This window comes from Phyllostomus discolor, chromosome 7 (genome assembly GCF_004126475.2).
Source record: "Phyllostomus discolor isolate MPI-MPIP mPhyDis1 chromosome 7, mPhyDis1.pri.v3, whole genome shotgun sequence".
NCBI lineage: Eukaryota > Metazoa > Chordata > Mammalia > Chiroptera > Phyllostomidae > Phyllostomus > Phyllostomus discolor.
The window spans coordinates 31,867,583-31,893,130 of NC_040909.2; the positions used below are offsets into that span (position 1 = coordinate 31,867,583).

The 25,548-nt window shown below is 43.3% G+C and overlaps 1 protein-coding gene and 1 long non-coding RNA gene across 3 annotated transcripts in view; both read left to right on the top strand.

The window, feature by feature from the left end:
* Nucleotides 1–25,548, top strand: part of EPHB1 (EPH receptor B1) — a 417,402-nt gene that overhangs the window by 285,580 nt on the left and 106,274 nt on the right. For both annotated transcript variants that reach the window (XM_028518706.2, XM_036030689.1), the window contains one exon: nt 17,612–17,947. In XM_028518706.2, coding sequence (XP_028374507.1) covers nt 17,612–17,947 — 336 coding nt within the window. The remainder of the gene's footprint in view (nt 1–17,611; nt 17,948–25,548) is intronic.
* Nucleotides 11,316–15,343, top strand: LOC118501599. The gene is made up of 3 exons (XR_004904223.1): nt 11,316–11,888; nt 12,373–12,377; nt 12,981–15,343. It is a non-coding gene; the product is annotated as an uncharacterized LOC118501599 (long non-coding RNA).

Here is a 25,548-nt window from a genome sequence, read left to right on the forward strand (position 1 = left end):
GTCAGGTAGCCTGACTTGGCTGGAATGGGCTCAGGGAGGGCTGAGGGAGAAACTGAGGCAGAGGCAAACTGACTGATAGGAATCATTCACCTGAGCTCAGATGGAGGGTCATGTGGGAAGGGACTATAAATGGGTGATGGGCCTCCCCTTTCAGATGGTCCTTTACCCCACCTGGCAGTGAATAGGCCATGAGGAAACTCTGAGGCTGCCAGTACAGGGAAGGGCTTTTCAGGCCAAAAGGGCAGGAAGGTCCCCCAGGGTGACAAACACTCCAAATTGGGGACTACACTACACTTTAGGGATGGTTTTTAAAACTTTTCAGAGTTAGACCTTTCCAAAAGCATTTGCCTCTATTAATCTAGGAGTTGCAACATCTTGAAAGAGGGCAGCTCTGCTCACAGTTAGCTTTAGAAAAAGATACATCATGTTCCCCATTCTATAAATAAAAGAGCTACTTGATTTTACCCTGATATATATCCATGTTACACATAATATTGCCATTTAGCTCTGGATGGTGTGGCCACTGTAGTTGTGGGTTCAATTCCTGGTCTGGGTACATGCCTGGGTTGTAGGTACATGCCCTGGTCTTGGTGCATGCAGGTGGCAACCAACTAATGCTTCTCTCTCGAATTGATGTTTTCCTCTCTCCCTTCCTCTCCCCCTTCCTCTTCTCTAAAAGCAGTACACATATCCTTGGGTGAGGATAAAAACAAAACAAAACAAACAAAACTATGGTATTTGTGCCTCTGAGGGTGATGTAATCTGCGTTTTCCTTGAGGTGAAATTCAGCCATGGTCATAGACAAATGAATCAGAGGGCAAGCTGTTTCTTGGAGTGCCTGGATTTGGATGGTTTATATATACCTGGATGCAGAATTGAGGGAGTGTGACTGCAAGCCGAAAACTATTTGTAACTGTCACTGCTGTTTGAAGAAAGGTCATTGTTGCCTGTGTGCACACGCTTTCACACATCTATAATCTACAATTTCTCTTCACCATTGTTTGACCCAAGTGGGTATGACTCTTAGGAGGCATCCTATAGCTCTAAGTTTTAAGCTAATAACCAGACACACATGCTGACATTTCTGCTTCCACATTTCATAGTTAAGAGCATTGGGAATAACAGACTGTTAACATTCAGAACAGCCTTCCAGGTCCTGCCACCCAAAGTCTTCCCCAACATCAGCCTCCTCTCTCCAACAACCCTGACAGGTGGTCATGCCACTTTTATTTTTCTGAATATTTGTGATGACAGATAGTTGATATATTTAACAGGGCAGCTCTAGTCCATTGCTTGGCAGCCATCACCCATCAATGTAGGAGAGATCTTCTGGACCTTGGATTGGGCACTGCTTTCCTCCCCCGCTCACCTTTGGTCCTCCACTGAGGACCAGTGTTCTGGAGGTCAGCAGTTCTAATGTTTAGTAAGGATGACTTTCATATCCTTCCTTGATCACCTAGTTTAGGCTAAACGTGCTTTGTGTTATCTATTCCCCAAAACACACGATTTCCTGATCCCCACTGTCCTGACCTGCAGTTTCTGAATCTCTCACATTGATCAATATAACTTGCAAAACACAGCAGCCAGAGTGAAACATGACGCTCACCCTAGAGTAGGGTTCAGTGGAAACATGATGGATTTTCTTCCATGAGTGGGATAATGTTCATTGTTCACTTTGGTTGCAGCCCTCACACCATGGCTCCTACTAGACTTTTGGGACACTAAACACCCAATGTTTTTGTTTGTCTCTTTAGAAAATGCTGCCCATTTGGGTCTTTCCTTTTCTGCACTTTAATATTGCATTGTAGATTTAGGCACAGTGTTAATTCAAGTATAGAGCATTTGAATACCAGTTTTTACCACCTTTTAAATCACAAGTATTAGCACAATTATTAGGGGAGTGTGGACTCTGGTGGCTATGGCTGGGTTCAAGTTCAAGTACTGCTCTGCCACTTGCCAGGTGTGTGACGTGGGACAACTGACATGGCTCCTCTGGGTCTCCACTTTCTCATTCACAAAATCAGTAGAATATATGTGTCTGTCTCACTGTATTGTCAATGATATTAAATGTAGTAATACTGTTTAGAACAGTGTTTGGCATACAGGAAGCATTCAGTGAAAGTAAGCTATGTTATTTGATTACTATTGTTGGAGTAGGTTACCCTACTTTAATTATTTTCAAAGCTGCTAAAATCCAAACACTGGCATTATCCTTTTGCTAACATTGCTTGGTACACATTCATCTATGTAGTTTTTCTTCAGTTACCATTGTTGAAATCTAGAGATACTATCCATATACCCTTTTTCTCTGCAGGCTCATGAACTTTTAGAAAAAGAAGCAATGTCATTTGGTCAGATTTTGTACTTAGAGATACCTGCTGGTTCTTGTCAATCATTCCTTGAGGCTCACAAAGCACTGATTTCACTGTGAAGTTTCAGAAGTAGGAGGGAATTGAGGTAAAATTTATTTAATTTAACTCTCTATTTTGAAGATCAAAACAAAGCTGTTTATCACATGGTTTTAGAACCCTCTATTGCCACAAATGCTTCTTGGTGGTCTTCAGGCAATGGCTCAGATGGCAAATTTGCAGGCTCTAGTCCCAGGAAGGGCTGGTCTGGGATGGATGCTAGAACTTGATGGCATCTGTAGCTCAGGGTTCTTAAGCTTTCCCTGATCCAATTCTCCTCTTTAAAGGAGAAGACAAACAGAAGTGAGTGTTCTACATCATCTGTCCACCACCAGAATTGCGCCTCATCCCCAGTAAGCAAGAGACCCCAGATGTACTGTGAATATTCTATACTGGTTAGAGTTATTCAGGCATAAGGTTCTACTGGACTGGTAGCTCTTGACATGCTGATCTGATTGTTTTTACTGCTTCTGTGACCTTATACAATAGGTGCCCAACATAGTCAAGTGGTAAGAGCCCTGCTGTTGGGGTCGGGTAGACCAAGGCTGCCTCTTGGCTTCACCCCTCACTTGCAGTGAGGCCTTAGGTAGGTTTCTTCATCTCTATGAACCTCTATTGCTTTTTCATAAAATGAAGATATTGATTATTATTGCACCAGTTATGATGATGTATGTAAAGTACATAACTCAGTGTCAGACATATGGTAAGTGCTCAATAAATTGTTGCCTTGTTTTTTGGTTGTTATAAATAATTTTTAAGAGGTGAAGTCATATCTAAATAGCACAGTCCAAAATAAAAGCAGAATAAAAGGGTAGGGAAAATGGTCATTTTAGAGCAAATGCTCCTCCTAGAGAACCATACTAGTTTGGCTAAAATCTGACACCATCATCCCCTGTCTTCTTCTCATCACAATGGGATCACAAATCTGTGTATTACCTGTACAGACCATCTTGATGCCCCAGCTCCTTGCAGGTGGTCCCCAGGTGTGAGTATGGTCCTGATGCCCCCAGCCTCCCTGTTTTCATCCCTATTACTCAGCAAAATATCTTGATCCAATTCTGATACCAGAGGTCAAACCCAAGCCCATAGTGGGGTCTTGGATGTATCTCACTCTTAGACCCTCTGACCAGTGTCCTCTTTGTAGTCAGTTTTCAAGGTCACTGCTGCCAGTCAGTCCTGGAACTCATATTGGCCCACTGAACCACCCCTGTTATTGATCATTGATCCTGTCCAAGAACTAGGTTTAGAATCTACTATCGACTTCTTTACATTGGCTGGGGTCCTAAACTCCATCCTCTTTTTTATTCCCTGACCTTCCCTTTCAGCTGCTATATTGGAAAACTGGTACCAGCCAACCTTTTACCAAACCAGGACTATGATCTACCAGATATCCTGGTTTGTTAGCACATGTGACTGTAACAATGTGGATGTAGAGAAGTTGCACTGTGGAACAAAGACTATGGGTCTCAGGTGTCTGTCTCATCACAAATTTAGAAGGCAGCTACTTTCAACTTAGTGTATATATAGATTCTGAATACTATTCGAGAGAGCAAAGGCTGCCTGAGTCATCAGTGAAATCCCAACTGAAAGTGTGCAAAGAGGTGGTGGAAATGCCTGCCAAGAGGGCTTCTGAATTGTGTGGGAATTTGGGTGAAGTGGACGGAAATGGGTATAATAGTTTGGGCATGTCTGTGCTGTCTGAATTATGTGTGGCATAGGACCAAGATGCCAGAATTTTGTAGTGATTTATTTTTAAGCTGTGTGCCTGGTCTTCTGAGAAACTTTCCACACAATTGGCTATAAAGTGCCCAGTCAGAGCCAGACACCTGATAAGGGGTTGGCTGTAGGCTTAATGGACTCCCCAAGGGATAACTGATCACAGATGACTTTGCATAGAAAAAGCAGCTGCAGTACTGAAGTCAACCACTGGAACAGCCAGGACCCCCTCCAGCCTGTGCCACAGACCGCCTCCGCCCTACTCAGTCAAGAATGCATTGATTCTGAAGCCACATTGAGAAGAGTAGTTTGTCTCACAGAGGCTGAGGGATAAAGGACCATAGGCTACTTGGACACAAAGTTCCCTATGTCCTCATTCTGTAGAGAAAAATAGATAGGTCAGTGCAATGATAGCAATGGTGTGCAGCCCCTCTCCACCCCTACCCTGTGGCTGTGGGCTTCAACTTTCAAGGGACCTTTTGAGCAGCTCCTCTGGGTAACTATCTGGGCTCTGCTCACCTTGGAAATGGCAAGAAAAATGCTCAACAGTGTGGAGTGAGGCTTGCATGGCAGCTGTGGAGGGAGATAAAGCTTGGTGCAGACTGGTTTTGCTGGGCCAGACATGCACAGAAGGTGGGTGGTTGGGGAGAGGGTACAATGGGAAGCCATGTTTACCACCAAGCCCTGCCAGTGCTCAGTGACAGAGACAGAAAGCTGTTCAGCTTCACGAGAGAGGATGCTATCTGCTGGCCAGCAAAGGGGAGCTTGCATGGGAGGTAAAGATTCTCTGTCCCTATGAGTGAAGGGCAGGCTTTGTGCCCATGCCTGGTGAAAGGGCCTACATGCCACTCTCATGAGGTTAGCCATGCCTGTGCCTACAAGGCTTTTGGGTGGCTCAGGGTCTGAGTCTGCAGCAATCAGAAATAACATACCAGGACAAGTTGCTCTGTAGGAGACCCTGCCCATGCAGGAGCAATCCTGTTGTGCCAGTGACTGAAGTGTGTTCTAAGGTCATTTGACTGGCTTCAACTGTCACCTCTGATGAAAGCATACACCTTTGTACCTGCTCTGAGAGGGTGTGGCCTAGTGTGTGGATCTTTCAGTTGGAAGACTTGTGGAGATCCTTTCTCTGAGACATTACCTGAGTCAGAGGTGCCACAAGCAGGATTTGGGGATCTACTGCCTGTCCCGGTCCATGGTAGGAGTCCTGTGTACAGCTATGTAAGATTCACAAAAGGTCTGCATGAAGCCTTGAGGGCCCCAGGCAGGAAGATGTTCTTCCTGCTTCCAAGGGCCTTCAGGTCAAATGTTCTGGACAGTGCCTTTTATTCATTCTAGGGTGTGCCCCTGGTCATGCTTTCTCTTTGGAAACCTGGAGAGATGGCCAGGATTTCTGAATTTTTATCCCATATGGCCCTCGATGCATGTAGAGAGCACAAAGACACACTGAATGCTTCAATATACAATCTGTCACTTAATTCCCGCACGAGTGTGCAGAGGGCAGTGTCCCCTCCAAGTCCCTGTCCCGACCCAGGTGCTACATCTCCACTGGCCTCCTCAGTCAGTGGTTTGTTTGGTTGTAGTGCAGGGACCTACCTTCACTGCAGACTGAGCTCCTCAGGGTAGATGTCTGTAAACTTTTCATACCATAATCTCACATGCAGGGCATAGCACACAGTAGGGTCTCAGGAAGCACATATGGATTGATGGGTGAAGAATCAATGAATAATTAGGCCCAGAGACTGTAAGTGACTTTCCTGAGGTCACACTGAAACGAAGCTGGCACTCAGCCCCGGTTTACTCTCTGTGAGTCCTGTGTGCCTTTCACTGTTCCAGAAGGCTCTGAGTCCTCACTTCAGGATTAGGACAGAGGTCTTGAAGGCCATCTCTTTAAGATAACATGACCTGTAACTTTCATTGACGTGGACTGTTCCCAGGGAGTCTGCAAGGAAGAATGTCAAAGTTTTCCTCTCTGGCCTCACCTTGGGCTACAAGTAAAAGATTCAACCTTCAATTCCTCCCCCGCACAGACAGTGATGTAAGACTGGCTGTAAACACATTCCTGCTGAAAGATGCTCTGGGTGCAAAACCCTCAGTGGTCCTCCAAGGGCTTCTGTAGCCCCATGGAAACCTAGATACTCAGGCTTCAGCTCAGGCCAGATGTAGGGCTATCTCTTTTCCCAGAAAGTAAAACCCACCCCCCTTTCTCCCAGACAATTAACTCCATTGAAGCAATAGAAACAAGAAGTACTTTCTACAAATATTACTGTTTGGTGAAATGTGTAACATTAGGTTCTTTGATGTTCCCAAAATCCCTCTCCGCAGGATCCCTCCTTGTTTTGATTAATCACTTCTTCTTACCAACTGTTATGACTAGAATTGCCTGAGTACAGGCCCAGTGGTTCCAAGATCCTAATAAACAACACGTGCAGACATGCTCAGCACGATTCTGGAACCACAGTCACTCTGTTTCTATGGGGAATCTACTGAAATGGTTCAGGAATAAAAACTTCTTGCTTCTGTGAGAGACCTACCCACCACCCCCCAGCACCTGGCAGCATTTGCACCACACCTGCACCTTACACACTTAGTGCTCCCACCCTGGATGGAAGAGTTGTCAGGATGAGCTCTGGGAAGGACCAGGACTGCACCCAAGTGCCAGCCATGCACCATCCACCATCCACCAGCCATGTGACATGGACAAGTTACTTAATATCTCTGAGCTATAATTTCCTTCAGTGTAATATGGGCATAATAGTTCCTACCTCATAGTGTGTTGGGAAGATTAGATTTTATTAAGTAATGTACCAAGATGCCTAAGAGTACTTTGGATGAGGGTGTATTATCAACACAAAATTCTAAATTCCATAAAGAACTCCATTGAAATGGAAACCCAAGCCATCTCTCTGGGTTTTTTTTTCAGATATTTTTTGTAGAAATCTACTTCAGGCAAACTACTAACATTAGTCACTCACTTGGTGGCATGAAATGAATAGGTTTCAGTAAATCAAAGCCTTGTCCCTCTGATGTCCATGCAGATGGCACAGGTGTCTGTCCACAGGAAACCTGTGTCCCTGGGGCTTATTTTAAATTGATTCCAAGGGTGACATAAAATTGGAATGTTGGGATTCCAGGGCTGTTAGGAAAACTAAAGCAACATGATTTCCCCAGGTTTCAACATCCTCTTTTCCTTGCCCAAGGGGGGCCTCCTACATTTTGAGGAGAGGAGTCAGGGTGCCTGAACTTGCAGTGAAACAGGTACTACTCAGCCTTCCAGTCCTTGTTACCTCAGACCCCCAGCACAAGTCCCCTTTTAGAAGGGACACCTTAGAACTTCAGATACCATCACCTTCACATTAAGCAAAACAGTCCTCCAAATGTCTGGTGCTCATTTTTCACAACTTGTAGAGACAATCGATCTGTTTCTTCACTAATCCCAAGCCTCTCTAAGGTTCTGCTATGGAGGGGAGAATGCCTCAACACTGTTTATTTTGATGCCACTACTTTCCACAGGTCCCTGATAACTTGCTCCCGGTTTCCTGTTATGGCCTAAACAGCCACCCCCATCCTACACTGATAAGAACTAACAACACCTGCTGCCATGTAGTCCTGTAATTAGTTATGTTGTTATTGGTACCTGACATGGGATCTTTAGTACCTCCCCCGGTGCTATCAAGGAAATCTCATTGAAAGGGGCAGGGAGTGTGTGCCTCTCTCCAAGGTGCTGAACTGTCATGGTACACCACATCACAACCCTTTCCTCTGGGTCAGTGGTCATCTTGTCCAGCCTCTCTCAGGAATTCTGCACCTACTGAGGGGATGATAGAAGAGGAATTAGTGCATCCAAAGGGAAGGTGAAAGGGAAAGGGAAAGAGAGACAACTGAATATAGTCTGGGGAGTATCATTGCTACACAAGGCAGCTTGAAGGAATAAAGAGGGGCTTGTTCATAGTTTTTTTTTTGGACATAATTTTCAAATAACCAGTTACAAAATCACAAATGCAACTAAACATGAAGCTGACTTCATGTTTATTTTATGACTCTATCACTCTATCACTCTATATTTCTGAATCCATTCTGCTTCCAGCTCTACATGCTGCATTGAGGGCAAAGACATAAAAACCACCCTGACTTGATTTTCTGCATATTTTGCCTCCATAGAAGACCTCTTTAAACTTCTACAGCCCCCATTTCTTGTCTGTCTCTACTTCTTGACTTATCTCTCTGTAAAATCTTAATGATGTTTCTTCCTTCTTCAGGAAGCCTTTCAATCACTCAAACGTGGCTATTTCACAGTGAGAAATGGGTAGAGAGTTGGAACAATAATTTTTTCAAGATTTTATTTATTTATTTTTAGAGACAGGGGAAGGGAGGGAGAAATAGAGGGAGAGAAACATCAATGTGAGAGAGAAACATAGACCAGTTGCCTCTCTTATGCGACCTGACTGGGGACAGAACCTGTAACCCAGGCATGTACCCTGACGAGGGATCCAACTGGTGACTTTGGCTTTGCAGGAAGATACCAACCAGTTGATCCACACTGGTCAGGACTGGAACAATAATTTTTGATAACCAATCCTGGACCACTTCTTCCCATGTCTTCCTGGACCCTTGAACCACACTTACTTCACCATTCCTACCCCTGATGTCTTTTTCTAATCTCCTTCCCTATGCCCTTGTAGCTCAGCCCACAATGAAGTATGCAGTCTATTTTCCGAACTGCTAATACAATGTTGACTCTTTTCAGCCATGAGAACATTACCTCGCTGCATTCTTGACTTACAGTGTTCAGAAATATTGAATATCAAATGTCTTTCCTAGCTCATTCCCAGTCTATAGTTCACATCTTTTGTCCAAAGGGAGATTAATTATGAGACACAATCTATTGTAGGGGTAAAGAAGAGGTTTTCTTGCCCAGAGGTGGAGGAAGGACAAACAAGGTCAAATATCATGTCAAAGCCAGACTGCCCAGTAGGCCAGGAGGCATGTATATAGGCATACCTTGTTTTATTGTACTTCATTTTATTGCACTTTGAAAATGTCACTTTTTTAACAAATTGAAGGTTTCTAAATATCCTGCATGGAGCAAGTCTATTGGTACAATTTTTTTTTTCTTAATGGCATTAGCTCACTTCTCATCTCTGTGTCACATTTTGGCAATTTTCATTTCAAACCTTTTCCATTAATTTGTTATGGTGATCTGTGAACAGTGATATTTGATGCTTCTGTTATAATTGTTTTGGGTTACCATGAGCCATACCCACATATGAATGTGAACTTAATCCATAAATTACTGTGTTCTGATTGTTCCACCAACTAGCCATTCTCTCATCTCTTTCCCTCTCTTCAGGCCTCCCTATTCTCTGAAACACAACAACATTGAAATTAGGCCAATTAATAACTTTACAATGACCTCTAAGTGTTCAAGTGAAAAGAAGAGTTACACGTCTTTCACTTTAAATCAAAATCTGGAAATGTTTATGCTTAGTGAAGAAAGCATGTCAGAAGTGAGCTAGTTGGAAATCTAAGCCTCTTGCACCAAATAGTTAGCCAAGTTGTGAATGCAAAGGAGAAGTTCTTGAATGAAATTAGAAATGCTACTCCAGAGAACACACAAATGATAAGAAAGCAAAACAGCCTTGTTGCTGATATCGAGAACGTTTTAGTGTCATGGATAGAAGACCATATCAGCTACAACTTGCCTTTAAGTGAAAGCCTAACACAGACCAAGGCCCCAATGGTCTTTGATTTTGTAAAGGCTGGGACAGGTGAGGAAGCTGAAGAAGAAATGATTGAAATTAGCAGAGGTTAGTGTATGAGATTTAAGAAAAGGAGCCATTTTTCCTAACATAAAAGTGTAAGATAAAGCAACAAGTGCTGATGTTGAGGCTGCAGAAAGTTATCCAGAAGGTCTAGCTAAGATAATTAATGAAGGTGGCAACACTAAACAACAGATTTTTGATGTGGACAAAAACAGCCTTATATTAGAAGATACAATTTAGGACTTTCATAGCTAGGGAATAGAAGTCAATGCCACACTTTAATGCTTCAAAGGACAGGCTGACTCTCTTGTTAGCTGCTAATGTAGCTGATAACTTTAAGGGTAAATCAAGGTGTATTTACCATTCTGAAAATCCTAGGGCACTTAAGAATTATGCCAAATCTACTCTGCCTTTACTTTTTACATGGAATAACAAAGCCTGGATGACAGCACATCTGTTTGCAACATGGTTTACTGAATATTTTAAGCCCACTGTTGAGACCTACTGCTCAGAAGAGAAAGATTTGTTTCAAAATATTACCACTCGTTGATAATTCACCTGGTCACCTAAGGGCTCTGATGGAGATGTACATGTCATTTTCATGCCTGCTAACACAACACCCATTCTGAAGCCCATGGATCAAGGAGTAATTTTGACTTTCAAGTCTTAATATTTAAGAAATACATTTTGTAAGGCTATAGCTTCCATAGAGAGTGATTCCTTTGATGGATCTGGGCAAAGTAACATAAAAGCCTTCTGGAAAGGATTCCCCATTCTAGATTTCATTAAGAACATTTGTGATTCATGGGAAGAGGTCAAAACATCAACATTAACAGGACTTTGGAGGAAACCAATGCTAAGCCTCATGGATAACTTTGAGGGGTTCAAGACTTCAGTGGAGGAAGTAACCACAGATGTGGTAGAAATAACAAGAGAACGAGAATTAGAAGTGGAGCCTGAAGATGTGACTAAATTGCTGCAATATCATGATAAAACTTGAACAGATAAGGAAGTACTTCTTATGGATGAGCAAAGAAAGTGGTTTCATGAGATGAAGTGTACTCTTGATGAAGATGTTCTGAAGATTGCTGAAATGACAACAAAGGATTTAGAATATTATATAAACTTAATTGATTAAGCAGTGGCAGAGTTTGAGAAGACTGACTCCAATTTTTAAAGAGGTTTTACTGTAGGTAAGATGCTATCAAACAACATCATATGCTGAAAAGAAATTGTCCATAAAAGGAAGACTCAATAGATGTGGCAAACTTTACTGTTGTCCTCTTTTAAGAAATTGCTACAACCACCCCAACCTCAGCAACCATCACCCTGACAAGTTAGGAGCCATCAACATTGAGTCCAAGCCCTCTACCAGCAAAAAAAAAAATTATGACTTCTCTGAAAACTCAGATGATGGTTACCATTTTTTAGCAATAAAGTATTTATTAATTAAAGTATGTACATTGTTTTTAGACATAATGCTACAATATATTTAATACACTACAGTATGCTGAAAACACAAATTTATATGCACTGTAAAACCAAAATAAAATTGTATAACTCACTTTATTGCAGTATTCACTTTAATGTAGTTGTCTGGAACTGAACATATAATATCTCCAAGGTATGCCTTTGAGAGTGTACACAGAGGCCATGAACCCAAAAGACCTGTGCTAATTTTGTACACACAACTCCATGCCCAAGACTAAGGCTTTGCCTCTTCCTGTGTCTGCTTGCAGGGGAAGGTGGCCTAGAGGATACAGATTAGGGCAGACAGTTTCCGAGGTACTTCTTACCAACTATAGCTTCAGCCTTGTAGGCAGGACCCCCAGACACCATCTCTGAATATTTTGTTCTGCATTGATCTTACCTTTTCTGAAATAGCTTTAATTCTTTGTGTCTATATCATTTACTTTCATCCTTAATCATATGTGTTCTCAATTCCTAGTATCTGGGTTCTCCAATCTAATTGGTTATAACCTACATATTCACAGCTTTCACAGTGCTCACAGTTCTGGGTATGGGGTCTCTGCTTTAGGAATGAATGGCAGAATTAGATCAGTCTTAATTAGATGAATTTTCAGGATTCCAGATCCTCCATAGTGAAAATACTACTGCTAATAATAACATCTGACATTGACTGAGTTCCTCTGTGTACCAGCCACACACTAAACTCCTTGGGCATATTATTTCATTACATCCTCAAAACTACCACTTTTCAGATAAGAAAATTAAGGCTTATAAATTTACCTTCTCATGCTTTGCCAACAAGAGAATATTTTTAAATGTGGTTGCTGTGAATATTTAGGGAGTTCATTGGTAGATTTCAGAGACCCACCGGGACCTCTGAAAAATTATGCATGTCTTCAAGTAAATGTCCATTTTTCTCGGAAAAAGCTTAGTTGTTTTCATCAGATTCTCCAAGAGGTCATGCACACAGTGGGGAGGACCATTTCTCCAGAGAAGCATAGTTTCAGCCTGCACAGGGTGTGTCCCAGAAGGACATTGCCTCACCATGGTTGTCACCCTCACTAGCTCCCCCTGGGGAAGGGTCCAAGGACACAGACCCTAGCTGTAGAAATGCACAGTTAGCTGGACACTACCTGCTCTGCCCCTTGGACAGACCTGAAATTCACATCTAAACTCTGAGACTAGATGGTTGGCCTTAGTAAGATCCTGGTGAAGGAATTGGCTTTGGGGCTTACCTGCCTTCAGCAGATTTTCTCTTTCATTACTCAGAAGTAGTCTTATTTCTAGGTTAATGCCTATAAACAAACTCACCAACTCTCCCCACCCACTCTGACAATCCATTAAAAAAAATCACCTGCCTCAAATCACATTAAGAAGCAGGAGATTCTATCTAGCACCACTTGGGCCAACCCAGTGGCTCTAGAAGGATCTTTTCTCCAACTTTTTGATATCCTGATGCCAACCATGCTCCATGCAGGCTGAGCCAACCTCTCAAGAACATCCTGGAAGACCAGAGCCCCATCTCCATAGCTAGTACCCACTGTGTTTCTTCTACCCAGAGAATCATAGCTCAGTAGTTTTCCCATCCTTTGAAAGGACTGAGTTTTCCTAGCCTTGTTAGCAGGAAGCTTCCATCAGTAGTAACCGTAGCAACAGGTCAGAGAGGCTTCACAAAACCTGGCTGTATGTAATTAAGGAAAACCTGGATGTGGATTCAAGACAGGGTGCTTAGACAAGACGACACAGGCTCTGAGCCCTACCACTGCACTTTCTGAGGACTTTTGCAGAAGGTGGCAGATTTTCTTCCTCTTCTGGCCTCCTTCTTTATTCTCTCTTAAACATTTTTGCCTGCTCTCAATTGGCTTTCTTCCCGAGGAAGTTGCTGGGGGACCTGGAAAAGACTTCTTGCAGGGGTAGGGCCCCAAGCCAAGGGAGTGCATCCTGAATAGGTAGGAAGTGGCCCTAGTACCTTCCTTTAGGGAGACTGATTCAGAGGCCAAACCTGCTCTGGTCAGACTCTCATTCAGACATGGGAGAAGCTGATCAGTCTACTTGCAGGAATGTGCTCTTATCACTGGGACCATGGAGTACAGACCTGGGACCACCATCACTGTAGCCACCCAGGCACTGGACCCTTGCTTGTTGGGCCTCAAACAGGCCTCATGGGTGAAAAGGCAGGAGCTATACACACATGGTTTGGGAAGCAGTCAGCCTAGGGGCTTTTTTATTCCTTAGCACTTATTCTTATCTGAAATCAACTCATTTATCTCCTTGTTTCCTTCTTTCTTGTCAGGTTTTCTCACCAGAATGTTAAGCTCTGTGGAAGCAGAAGCCTGCCTATCTAGCTTTTTCCTATCTTCCAGGTGCCTAGAACAGTGCAGGGAGTATTAAAGAAGTGAATGAGTGAATGAATTAATGATGAGTGGGGTTCCAGTCATTATTTGTGGCCCAGACTCAGGTCACTTCCATACATATGCACTATGAGCTCAGGCTTTTGTTGGGCTTTGGGGTAACAAAACATACCCCTGGGAGAAATTGAGTGGCAAAGGACACAGCAGGGCATGTTCAGGTTCTCCTAGCTCTCTGAGTCCACTCACCAAGGGAAGGCCATCCATCCCTATTCCTGCTTCTTGGAAGGAAAGATTCAGGTTTATGCAGTCCTAGGCTCAACAACCACAGTTCCCATAGACTCCCATCCATGTTCCACAGACACATTTGCTCTGGAATATAACCATGGATGAGAAGTGTTTGTTATGTATGAAGGCTGTTTCTAAATAAACATGAAAGTCCTTTCTGGAAGCCCACTGCTTTTCTTTCTGAGCGGGGAGCAAATGAGCAGTGCTGGGTCTCCCCATTGGATCAGGGGCAGCTCCTCATTTGCTACATTTATCTTTACCAAAGCCTCTACCACTCAGGGCCATAAGTGATGGGTCCTCATTGCCGCCGTTGCTGCATCTCCATTGGCCTCACAGCAGGACATCCTGTCTCATGCTGGAGAGGGGTACATACATGTGACCTGAAGCCTTGCACACTGAGCAGAGGTCAAAAACTAGATGGAAGAGGCCTCCCCTGGTAAAATGTTAGGCATGGGAATCACAGAGACAATTGAGCCAGCAGCCCACCAGGAGGCCACATCATGGTGAGGATGACACAGAGGAAGAGACCATCACAATGCAATAATGGGATCTGAATTAAGCAGCTAGAAGTAGGCTTTGGGAGCCCAGAGGAGTGAGAGATGTATGACTGCAGGCATTGGGGAAACGTCCTGACAAATAGGTGCTGGACATTAAAGGGTGAGCAGGAGTTTGTTAAGTAGAGAGGAAGAAAAGAATTCCAGACAGAAGAGAGAACACTATACGGAAGCTCAGGAATATAGAGAGAGTTTAGTGTGCACAGGCAATCACAAGGATCTTTCTGTTGGCTGTACTAGGGGGAGCAAGGGTCCAGGGGCCAGAGATAAGATCAAGAGTAGCAACACTGCACAGGGACTTGAAAGAGTGGGCAGGAGGATAACCCTTTGGGTAATTGGAGTTTGAGCAGAGGAACTCTGTGATTCCAAGTGCATTTTGAAGCTCACACTCTGGCAGATGAGAATGGATGAGAGAACTGCAAAGTGATATTGGAGAATTCATCAGGAGGATTTTGCAATAGGGAAGGAAAATTGATGAAGCCCTTTGTTATGAGGTAGTGGGGGTATAGAGGAAGAGAAAGATCTGAGGAAAATGAGATGGAGCTGACAGATGTGCATCGTGGGATACAGGAGATGTGACTGCTAGGGCCTGGCTAGTGACAACACAGAGTGTCAAGGGAGTTAAGGACTGAACTGTGTTCCCTAGACCTGTCAAGTAGGAGGCCAAAAAGGAAAGCAGGCATGACGGCTGAGTGGGGATGTAACCAGGCCACAGCTGGTGGAGCAGGGATAGAGGAGAGCCACCAAGTGTGACTACTTAAGAAAAGCTTGGCTGGAGAGTAAAGAAGAGAGGTGATGCAATGTAGAGATACCAGGTGACAATATTTTAGTTTTAAAATAGCAATGACATACAAGTTTAAATGAAGAAGCTGGGGTTGGGAAGAGGGTGAAGTTGAAAGCTAAGGAAGTGAGAAGTTAATTGAAGGGGGAGTTATAGGGTGGGAGAGTTGGGGAGCCACTCTCTCAGGCAGCACTTCTCTCTGCTCCTCTGTGCAAGGCTGCTTTCTGAGTGACAGCTTCAGGATGTCCTGAGGATGCAATAAGATAACATTGTTAAAGGATTTTCCCTGTGCCTAGAGAAGAGCAATCACTCAGTAAATGTATTTATTACAAGTAGGAGAACCAGTGGCCTGTTGCTGAGGCTAGGCTGACTGCTGTGAAAGTGAAACAGGCAGCAATGAGACTGACCACTGGGAACTTGTGGCCTGAGTCGCATCAGTCTGAACAGACATGTCCCAGACAGGCACTGGCCAATACAGGTGTAATGAATAATGCAGTGGGAGGAGAGACTGGCCCAGCCCAGGAAAAGCCCACCTAGGGCGGTACTGACTGTCCACCCAGTGCTAGCTATGTGCTGGTGCGTAAAGAGATGGATGTTTATCCTTGGGCAGATGGGTGGATTGGGAGAATTCTTAAATGCTATTTGCAAGACTTCGGTAAAAATGCTTCATGAATCTTGCCCTGTCATAAGCATGCATGAAAGTTGTGCTTTAGCTCAGACCTAATGGGCTTTATATAGTACAGTACTGATTTTCTTTCATGTTTTAATAGAATTCGATTTAATATTTGCTTTCTGCTCTAGCTGCTGGCTGTTGACTGATTCAACACAGAATCCTTCCCTGGTGCCCCTCGACCTTGTTGTTATTCCCTCATTTTGTATGTTGGCATTTGATTCCTGTCTCCAGCATGAACCACTTTACACATGTCTTCGTTCAGCTGGCAACAGTCATGTGCGTGAATTCTGAATGCATTACTACATGGAGCGGCTGTTCCAGCAGACCTAGCATTCGGAAGGGGGGCTTCTGGGCAGGATTCATTTCCATTGGTTAGACATTAGAGAGATGCAAAGCTCAGCTTGGGAACTTGAGGCTGTGATCTGTTCTGTTTTGGGGCAGGAGATTCTCCAACTTAACCTCAAATTGCTCAACACTGTGACCATTAATCCAGCAACATTTTGCCCTTCTGTGAAGTACCAGGCTTCCTAGAGTTTTCACTAAAGCATTTCAACCTTTGCCAAAGTGCAAACAACAGCTGGAGACAGAGCTGTCCTGAGGGAAGAGACTGCTTTTCTTGAATCTCAGTTGAGGTGGGCTGGTTTGTAGGAGAGAGTCTGTTCGAATTTCATGTAATCTGACCATCAACATTTGGAGTACACTATCAGTGTAAATTTGAGGTTGGAGATGGCTTTTCCCTTAGTAGGAAAAGGTAGCCAGTTTCACTAGCAGGCAGCACAGGGCTATAGTTAAGAATGCAAGCTTTGGAATCAGGCAGGTATGTGTGTCCATACTGGCTTCAGTTCTTATAGACCACAAAGTCTATAACCAGTCCTCATTCTCAGCTTTAGTTTCCCTTTCTATAAAATTGAGTTACTTATTTTATCTTCCCAGTAAAATTTATATAGGGATTGAATGCTTGCAAAGTAGCTAGCAGAGCGTCTGGAACTAATGTTCTTGTGTCATGGGATCGGCCACTGTGGCTATGTGAATCTCCTACCAGCCCTGCTTCCTGTCTTCGTGCACCAAAGCTTGTGCAATGTGAATAGTCATCTCTCCAGGTGATCAGGCAGCCTCCCTACAGAGAGACACACCCACCACTGTGCACACACCACACAGATCTCAAATTGTGAGATTTTGTGCAAGATGTGAGGATATGTTGAGGCTTTTGATTGGACTCTCATATCCCTCAACCCTTGAATTCTACACTAATTAAGAAAGTAGAAGAAATCAAATAAGTGTCCAATATACACCCACATCGTTGACATTAAAGATAATTGGAGGATGTGGCTTGGTCCTAAGAACAAAAAGACTTGTTTTTACATCCTCTTCTCCCTGACACACATGATTGAAAGGAGAGCCCCAGTGGGAATGACTGAAAGGGGACTTTGGGACAGGATGTCATTTCTGTTCACCATTTTTTCTCAGAATAGATTGAAGCATGGAGATTGGGTTGAAGGAGTGGAGAGGACACATACATGTGATGAGGGTGGGCATACTGAAGGTAGGTGGAAATGCTAGACAAGGAGACTTCTTCCCAGCCTCACTGTGCCTTTTTTGGTCTCCTTACAGGTGTTCCATCAGGTCCCAGAAATGTCATCTCAATTGTCAATGAAACATCCATCATTCTGGAGTGGCACCCTCCAAGGGAGACAGGTGGGCGGGATGATGTGACCTACAACATCATATGTAAAAAGTGCCGGGCAGACCGCCGGAGCTGCTCCCGCTGTGATGACAATGTGGAGTTTGTGCCAAGGCAGCTGGGCCTGACTGAGTGCCGAGTATCCATCAGCAGCCTGTGGGCACACACCCCCTATACCTTCGACATCCAGGCCATCAACGGAGTCTCCAGCAAGAGCCCCTTCCCCCCACAGCACGTCTCCGTCAACATTACCACGAACCAAGCTGGTAAGTCTGGCAGCATCTCCGCTCTTCTTTCTTTCTGTGTGGTTGGCTCTTTGTCCATCTCTGTGCAGGAACAGAGCTGCAGTCACACCCAACCTGTTAGTCTGCTCCCAGGCCTCCTCCTAGGAGTGAGGGTGTTGAGTAATGGGCATTTGTGGACATGGAGGAAATAGGTGTAATGTTTTACCTGTGAAAGGGAATTGAATTATGAGGGATTTTCTTGAGCTAAGCACAAAAGCAAAGTTGTATATCCAAGTCAGAGCAGGACCCAGTCCTCTGTATCCAGCTGGCGCTCAACAAATGCCCTTGGATAGATAGACAGATGGACAGACAGATGGATGGGTAATGAATGGACAAACAAATGTACATATGGATGGATGGATGGGTGGAAGCCCTGAATAGTCTTGAGAACACCAGTGCTACTCTGTTAAACAACCCAGTGGCAGAAACTTCCCAGTAATCATGTGATGACATCAGTATTGCCTTCATAGATTACTTTTCAATTAAACCCATTTAATTCAAGAGTGCATTCTTCTTCATAGCTTGCTCAGATGAATGCTACACTGTTATAGAGACCTCAGATAATTGGCAGTAGATCATTCCTGATATCTAGTACCTCCCTGTGGCATGTACAGCTCAAAACACACTTTCTTCTCTTTTTTCCATATCTTTTACTCTTCTGAACTTTTGTCTTTATTACTTTTCACCCCCTGAAACAATCTGTTTCTTATTATATCAGTTAGACTGGTTCACTCATACACTTACTCACTTATTTATTTATTTATTTATTCACTCATTAGTAAAAGACAGTGATTAGCATCTACTATACACCAAGCTGTGGATTAGATACTGTGAAGAATATAATGGTACTGGGACACCATTGTTCCTCCCATGAAAGTCATTAACTTTAGAATTTGTAGGACATAGACACAGAGTACAAAGCTCCAAGGTGGTGTCTTCTAAGCACCGTGTGCTATACACACGCAGGAATACAAAGGGAGTTTGAGAGAAATGAGCCCTCTCTCCCCAGGGAATGGTACAAGGCTGAAGATGGGAAATGAAAATCACATCTACAGGCAATGATGAGAGTCATGGACAATGGACTATGATCTTATTTGGAGTTATGGATTTTTCTCAATCAACAAATTCCAAAGGGAACATTTGTCAGTGAACTAGTAGGATCCAAGCCTATCTCTTTTTCTCTCTCCCTCTGCATAGCTCCCCCTTCTTGACCTCTTCTTTCTGACTCCATCCTCTTCTACTCTGCACCTCCTCGTCCTCATCTCATTCTGCCTCTTCTAATACCAGACATCTCCGATGGCAGATGATTCTTAGACTTAAGCTGTCAGAACTGAGGAGAAAAAAGATGTCACAGGAGAGCATGGCTGTCCAGATGGCTGTGTTGTTGCTGGGAATGTGTGTGTTGATGTGTGCATGTTTGTATGTATGTATGTATATGGTCACGTGTTTACACGTAGTGAGAAAATAAGATGGGGAGTGTAGGAGCCTCCAGCTGGTGACCACAACCCCAGTGCCATGGAGACAAAGGTTGTGACAATCTGTCTTACCCAAAGAAAAGGGAATGATAATTTCAGCATCATGTTGAGCATGTAACATGGACAGGCTTTGTTAGCTGTATTTCCCTTGCAGAATCTAAGGCAGAAAACTGGTTGAAATATTTTAGTGTCCCAGCTTCTGGGAATAATAATCCTGCCAGGCTGTCATGTTATGCTGGGCTTGGCTGTCTTTTCTCTCTCTCTAAGCATGTGCGAACAAAACTGCCACTTATATCAGTTTGCTTTGATTTATGCCCCTCCCTTCCCTTACCCTGCTATTCCCAAACCTGCCCATCTGCTTGTCTTGCCATCTGCACCTTCCCAGGCTGCAGTGGAGCTGAGAGACCAGGGCTCCTGCAAGGGATCCTGAATTGCCAATATTCAAAATATTTAGTTTTATTCTCACCCATTCTCATGCCCTTTGTACCTCCCCCTGTATTCTTAACCTTCCCTGATCTTGTGGTCCCAGCCCAGTGTCACCTTCCAATCTATGATTTATCTTTGGGGATTCTGGAATTTGGGTGTCAGAAAGCTTACAATCAATAAGAGAAGTGTGCAACTGCTTCTTGGTGGCATGTGGTTTTTAGAAAATAAATGTCAAGTTGACCAGTGGTTCCTAATCTGTGGGTGGCAGGTCTATGAGAAACACAGTACTATCACACTGCATTGGTGACTCCATCTGTGAAGGCAAATTATTTTCAACCAATAGATAATTTATTTTTTTATTGATTTAAGAGAGAAAGAAGAAAGGTGAGAGAGAAAGAAAAGGAGGAAGAATCATCAACCTACCACTCCACCCATCCACACACCCATTGGTTGGTTCTTACCTGTGTCCTGACCAGGGATCAAACCCACAACCTTGGCATATTAGGATGATACTCTGACCAACTGAGCTACTTGGCCAGGGCAAACAACAGATGATTTTTTTTAAAAAGGTGAGAACCTTCACAATAAGCACTTGAGCTTGTACCTCTGCAAAAACAGTTTAGAAACATGGATAGAAACCACATTTTGTAAGATATGAAAGAGAGACTAAATAAAAGGCATCATAAAAAACCGTAATGACTTAGACCCATGAAGGAATGAGGAAGATGAACCCAGGTATCACCAGTAAGTCATAACATGTCTCACCCCTTCCCAGGCTGGATGAGATCCATGTCAGCCTCCCCACCCTGACCTCATGGTATAGTGTGATGCCCCTGTCATTGCCTGTGGCAACCACTGTCCTACCATTTGGGTCATGAGTAGGTAGTTGGTGGGTAAAGAATTTGGCCGAGAGCAGTCCTGGCATCAGTCATCTGGAAACTGCCCAAACAGAAATAGCTGGGGGCCATTCAGTGGGTCCCAACTGAGGAGCAAGCAATGCTTATTATAGTTAACACCTCATGTTAGTGTTTCTTTTGAGTTGACAAAGAATTATAGAATTCATGGACTCATTTGATATCATATTTACCCTATGACTTGGGCATTATTTTCCCCGTTTTTCATATAAGGAAGCAGAGGCTTTAAGGAATTTGGAGAATCTGGTACCAGATGAGGGTCAGCAGGATGCCACCTCTGTTTCTGCTTTCCTGTTTCCTGCCCTAAAGTGGACTGTCCCTCTGAGCTCTCCATTTCATAGCCTTCGAGCAGGGAGGGGTTTTTCAGGGTGAACCAATGCTATCCTACTGAGAGGAGGGGACCTCACTGTGTAGCCCCTGTTTTCTCTGTGACACCGAACCATAAAAGGCTGTCCCCTGCCTCTGGATTGAGATGGGAGATAGATGTGTATTTGTTGAAGGACACAAGTTGTTCCCAAAGTGAACTGGGTCCTGACAATGGATGTAAGGGCCACAGGAGAGTAGAATTTGGGCAAATTGGTTTTGCACTTAATCTGAAGCCTGATGCTCATGAACATCAACTGTATTCTAGGCAGCAGCTTGCTGCTCTAGGCTGGTCCTCCTTTGTTTAGGAGCAATGGACCATATCTGTGGTTGGGTGTGCAGTTTTAACTGTTCACCAGACATAGGACTGTCATCTCTTCTTTCTCAGGGCTGCCCAAACATGCCACATGAGAACACAGTGCTTCTCTCATGATCCCCACCAATGAAGGTGGGCAGCTCATGTTAGCTGATTTAGGTATCCAACAAAAAGGGTTATGTTTGGTCTCAGTCCACCAGAGAAAGTGACCAACAGTCTTTCCCTGACTTCTAACAGACCATAGGAGATTTTGTAGTCATCTTTTGGCTCATTGGGCATGTAATAGATACAGTTCTTCCTACAGAGGCATCATGACTAGGAAACATCAAAGGGTCTGTTGAACCCTGAGATCCAGAATTTCTAACTCCTTCTGTGATAACTCCAGGCATGTACATAGTCAGACTACTCAGGATCTTGTATCACTTGGAGAATTTCAGGATGGGATCCTTTCCCAGCCCATAGGCAGTGTCAAAGAACTATCATTTTTTAGCATCTCCAATGTGCCAAGCCCCTACCATGTTCTTTCTTTACCAGATGAGGTGGATCAGATGGAGAAATTGGAGTTAGAGTGCTTTTGGAATTTTCTCAGCATCTTGGAGCCCACAAATGATGTTTCTGGGTTTCAAACTCAGGTTTGTGGCTGTTCTATCTTTTGACTTATCAAATACCACATTATGGTGAGAATATAAGTTGTAAGCTCTCTCCAAGCTATTGCCATGTAGCTGGGCCTCTTTAGCTGTCAAAAAAAATGTCCATCATCTTTGGTCAGGGTTGGTCATGAATTATGCAAGCTCAGATTTATGTGAAGTCTTCAGGGATGCAGCCTTGCTCTCAATACAGCTGCCTTGAGTTTAAAATAGACCAGATCAGGTGGAATTCTGTCTGTTTCAGTGGCCAAGGGATCTGCAGAAAGGCTGTTATCTCCACTTACTCTCGCAGTCACTCTCTGGCACCTGGCCCCAGATTCAGACTGATGGCTGGATCATCTGGCTGTCAGAGAGAATTAAAGTGAATGACAAACTTTACTTCTCTTTTCTTCCAGCTAGACTCAGAGTGTCAGAGTTGGGGAAGGGGATCTCAGAGGAAATCTTGGGGAAAAATAAGACAAATCAGACCAGCACATCCATAAAATCAATGTGAAGCAAGATAAAGTCAGTGAATTTAGGGCCATCCAAGCCAGAGAGAATAAACTTAAAGACCTATGAGGCCAGGTAGGCAAGAAAAAGGAAGGAGCAAAGCAGTACCAAGTGTCAGTCAATAGGGAGTGGTGAGGACTGCAGGGAACTGAAGAGAAGGGCAGCCACTACTCAGCTCAGCATGTGGTGCCAAGTATTATAAGCTGAAAAACCCCAATTTAAAGTGTTGACAGCTAATTAGAAAATTTAAAAACATTTGAGAGCCAAACAAATCCAGTTCTGGATTTAGCCTATTGGCTGATTCAGAGGGCTAATCCAATTTACCCAGACTCAAAAGGTGAACATGTTACTTTGTCTCAGTCTCATTCCACCACTGTGGACAGTCCTCTTCCATCTCTTGGGCTCATGGTGGCAAAGGCACATCCAGAGAGTCCTGGGGCTGGCTCTTCTCTCTGATCCTCATGTGACCCATGCAAGTTCATTGAACTGCCATGATCCCTCCTTTCTCAACTATAAAATGGGAGTAATGACACCTGCTTCCTAGTGCTGTTGTGACAATCAAATGAGACAGGGGATGGCAAATCATGTTGTAGACCATGCTATAGGCTAGGAGATGAGCTTTATTTCTAAGAATATGTCCTGAGCCAGACAACAATTTGGATTTTTTTCTTCCTAGGCTATTTCTTTCCAAGGTTTCTCAGTCTCTTTGGGACTAATATCACCCACATCAGATAAATGACAGGTATTTGTTTGTCCATCCTTCAAGGAAGGAGTGAGCACCAGAAAAGGAGCAGTAAAGTCACATCCCAATGAGTTAATGATAAGGATAGGGGTGGAGCTGGCACCTGTGTACATGGCACAGGCTGATCCTGCTGCTATAGGGAGCCCGTCTGTCTTTTCTCATTGTGTGTTTGGAGAAGCAACCCTTTTTTCCTTACTTTCATGATGCCATCAGCAGTTTTATATCTGACATTTATATTCTACACAGTTCACGTAGGGCCTGCTATGCTGATTGCATGTGGAATACTAACATATCCACTGTGCCCACAACACAGACACAATGCATTACTTAACTGAGTTTAAAAAATGAATACACTATTTCTGTCAATAATCACAAGCCCCTATAGTTTGTCCATTTTTAACAAGATTTTATTTATTTTTAGAGAGAGGGGAAGGGAGGGAAAAAGAGAGGGAGAGATACATCAATGTGTGGTTGTCTCTTACGTGCCCCCTACTGGGGACCTGGCCCACAACCCAGCCATGTGCCCTAACTGGGAATTGAACTGACTACTGTTTGGTTCTCAGGCTGCACTCAATCCACTGGGCCAGGGCTAGTTTTTCCATTTTGAGGCACTTTTCTTGCCTTTTAAACAACTTTATTGAGGTATAATTTATATATCATAAAATCCATCTCTTCAATTTTTAATGCAATCTTTCTTTTTACTTTAAATATTTTTAATTTTTAGTTACAGTTGACATACAATATTATATTAATTTCAGGTATACAACCCAGTGATTAGACATTATGTACATTACTAAGTGATTATCCCAATAAATCTCATATCCATCTGACACTACACATAGTTATTAGAATATTGTTAACTATATTCCCTATGCTGTACTTTACATACCTGTGACTATTCTGTAACTTCCATTTGTACTTCTTAATCTCTTCATCTTTTTCACTTACCCGTCCAGTTCCCCTCCCATCTGGCAACCACCAAAATGATCTCTATCTATGAGTCTGTTTCTGTTCTTCTTTTTCACTTATTTTGTTTTTTAGATTCAATTGTTGATGTCAATATGTATTTGTTGCCATTTTATTATTCATATTTTATTCTCCTCCTCCTCCTTCTTTCCCCTCTCCTCCTCTGCTCCTCCTCCTCCTTTGCTCCTCTTTCATCTTCTTCTTCAAGACACTTTAACATTTCATGTAATACTGGCTTGGTGGTGATGAACTCCTTTAGCTTCTTCTTGTCTGGGAAGCTCTTTATATGATCTTTGATTTTAAATGATAGCTTTACTGGGTAGAGTAATCTTAGTTGTGTGTCCTTGCTTTTCAACACTTTGAATATTTCTTGCCACTCCCTCCTGGCTTGCAAAGTTTCTGTTGGGAAATCAGCTAACAGCCTTATGGGAGCTCCCTTGTAGGTAACTAACTGCTTTTCTCTTGCTGCTCTTAAGATTCTCTGTCTGTCTTTAAGCTTTAGCATTTAAATTACAATGTGTCATGGTGTGGGCCTCTTTGGGTTCATCTTGTTTGGGACCTTCTGCAATTCCTGGACTTCTATGTCTATTTTCTCTCCCAGGTTAGGGATGCTTTCCATCATTTTTTTTTATACAGGCTTTCAATTCCTTGCTCTCTCCCTTCTCCCTTTGGTATGTCCATCATGCCAATGTTGGTATGCTTAAAGTTGTACCAGAAGCTACTTATACTATCCTTCTTCTTCTTTCTCTTCTTCTTTTTGCTGTTCCAATTAGGTGTTTTCTGCTTTCTTATCTTCCAAATCTCTGCGTTGATCCTCTCCTTCATCTACTGTACTGTTGAGTCCTTGTAATGTATTCTTCATTTCAGTTAGTGTATTCTTCATTTCTGACTCTTTTTATGTTTTCTAGTTCTATCTTTATTTTTTTCTCTGTCTTTGTTGAAGTTCTCACTAGGTTTTTCTATTCTTCCCCTAAGTTCCTTGAGCATATTTATAACCAGTGTTTTGAACTCTGCATTTAGTGGATTGCTTGTCTCCATTTTGTTTAGTTTTTTCTCTAGAGTTTTGTTCTGTTCTTTCATTTGAAACAGGTTTCTTTGTCTCCTCTTTTGGCAGCCTATCTATATATTAGATAGAACTACCATGTCTTTTGGACTTGGTAGAGTAGCCTTTTTTAGTAGGTGTCCTGTTTGGTCCAGTGGCACAGCCTCCCTGTTCATCTGAGCTGGGCACTCCAGGTGTGCCTC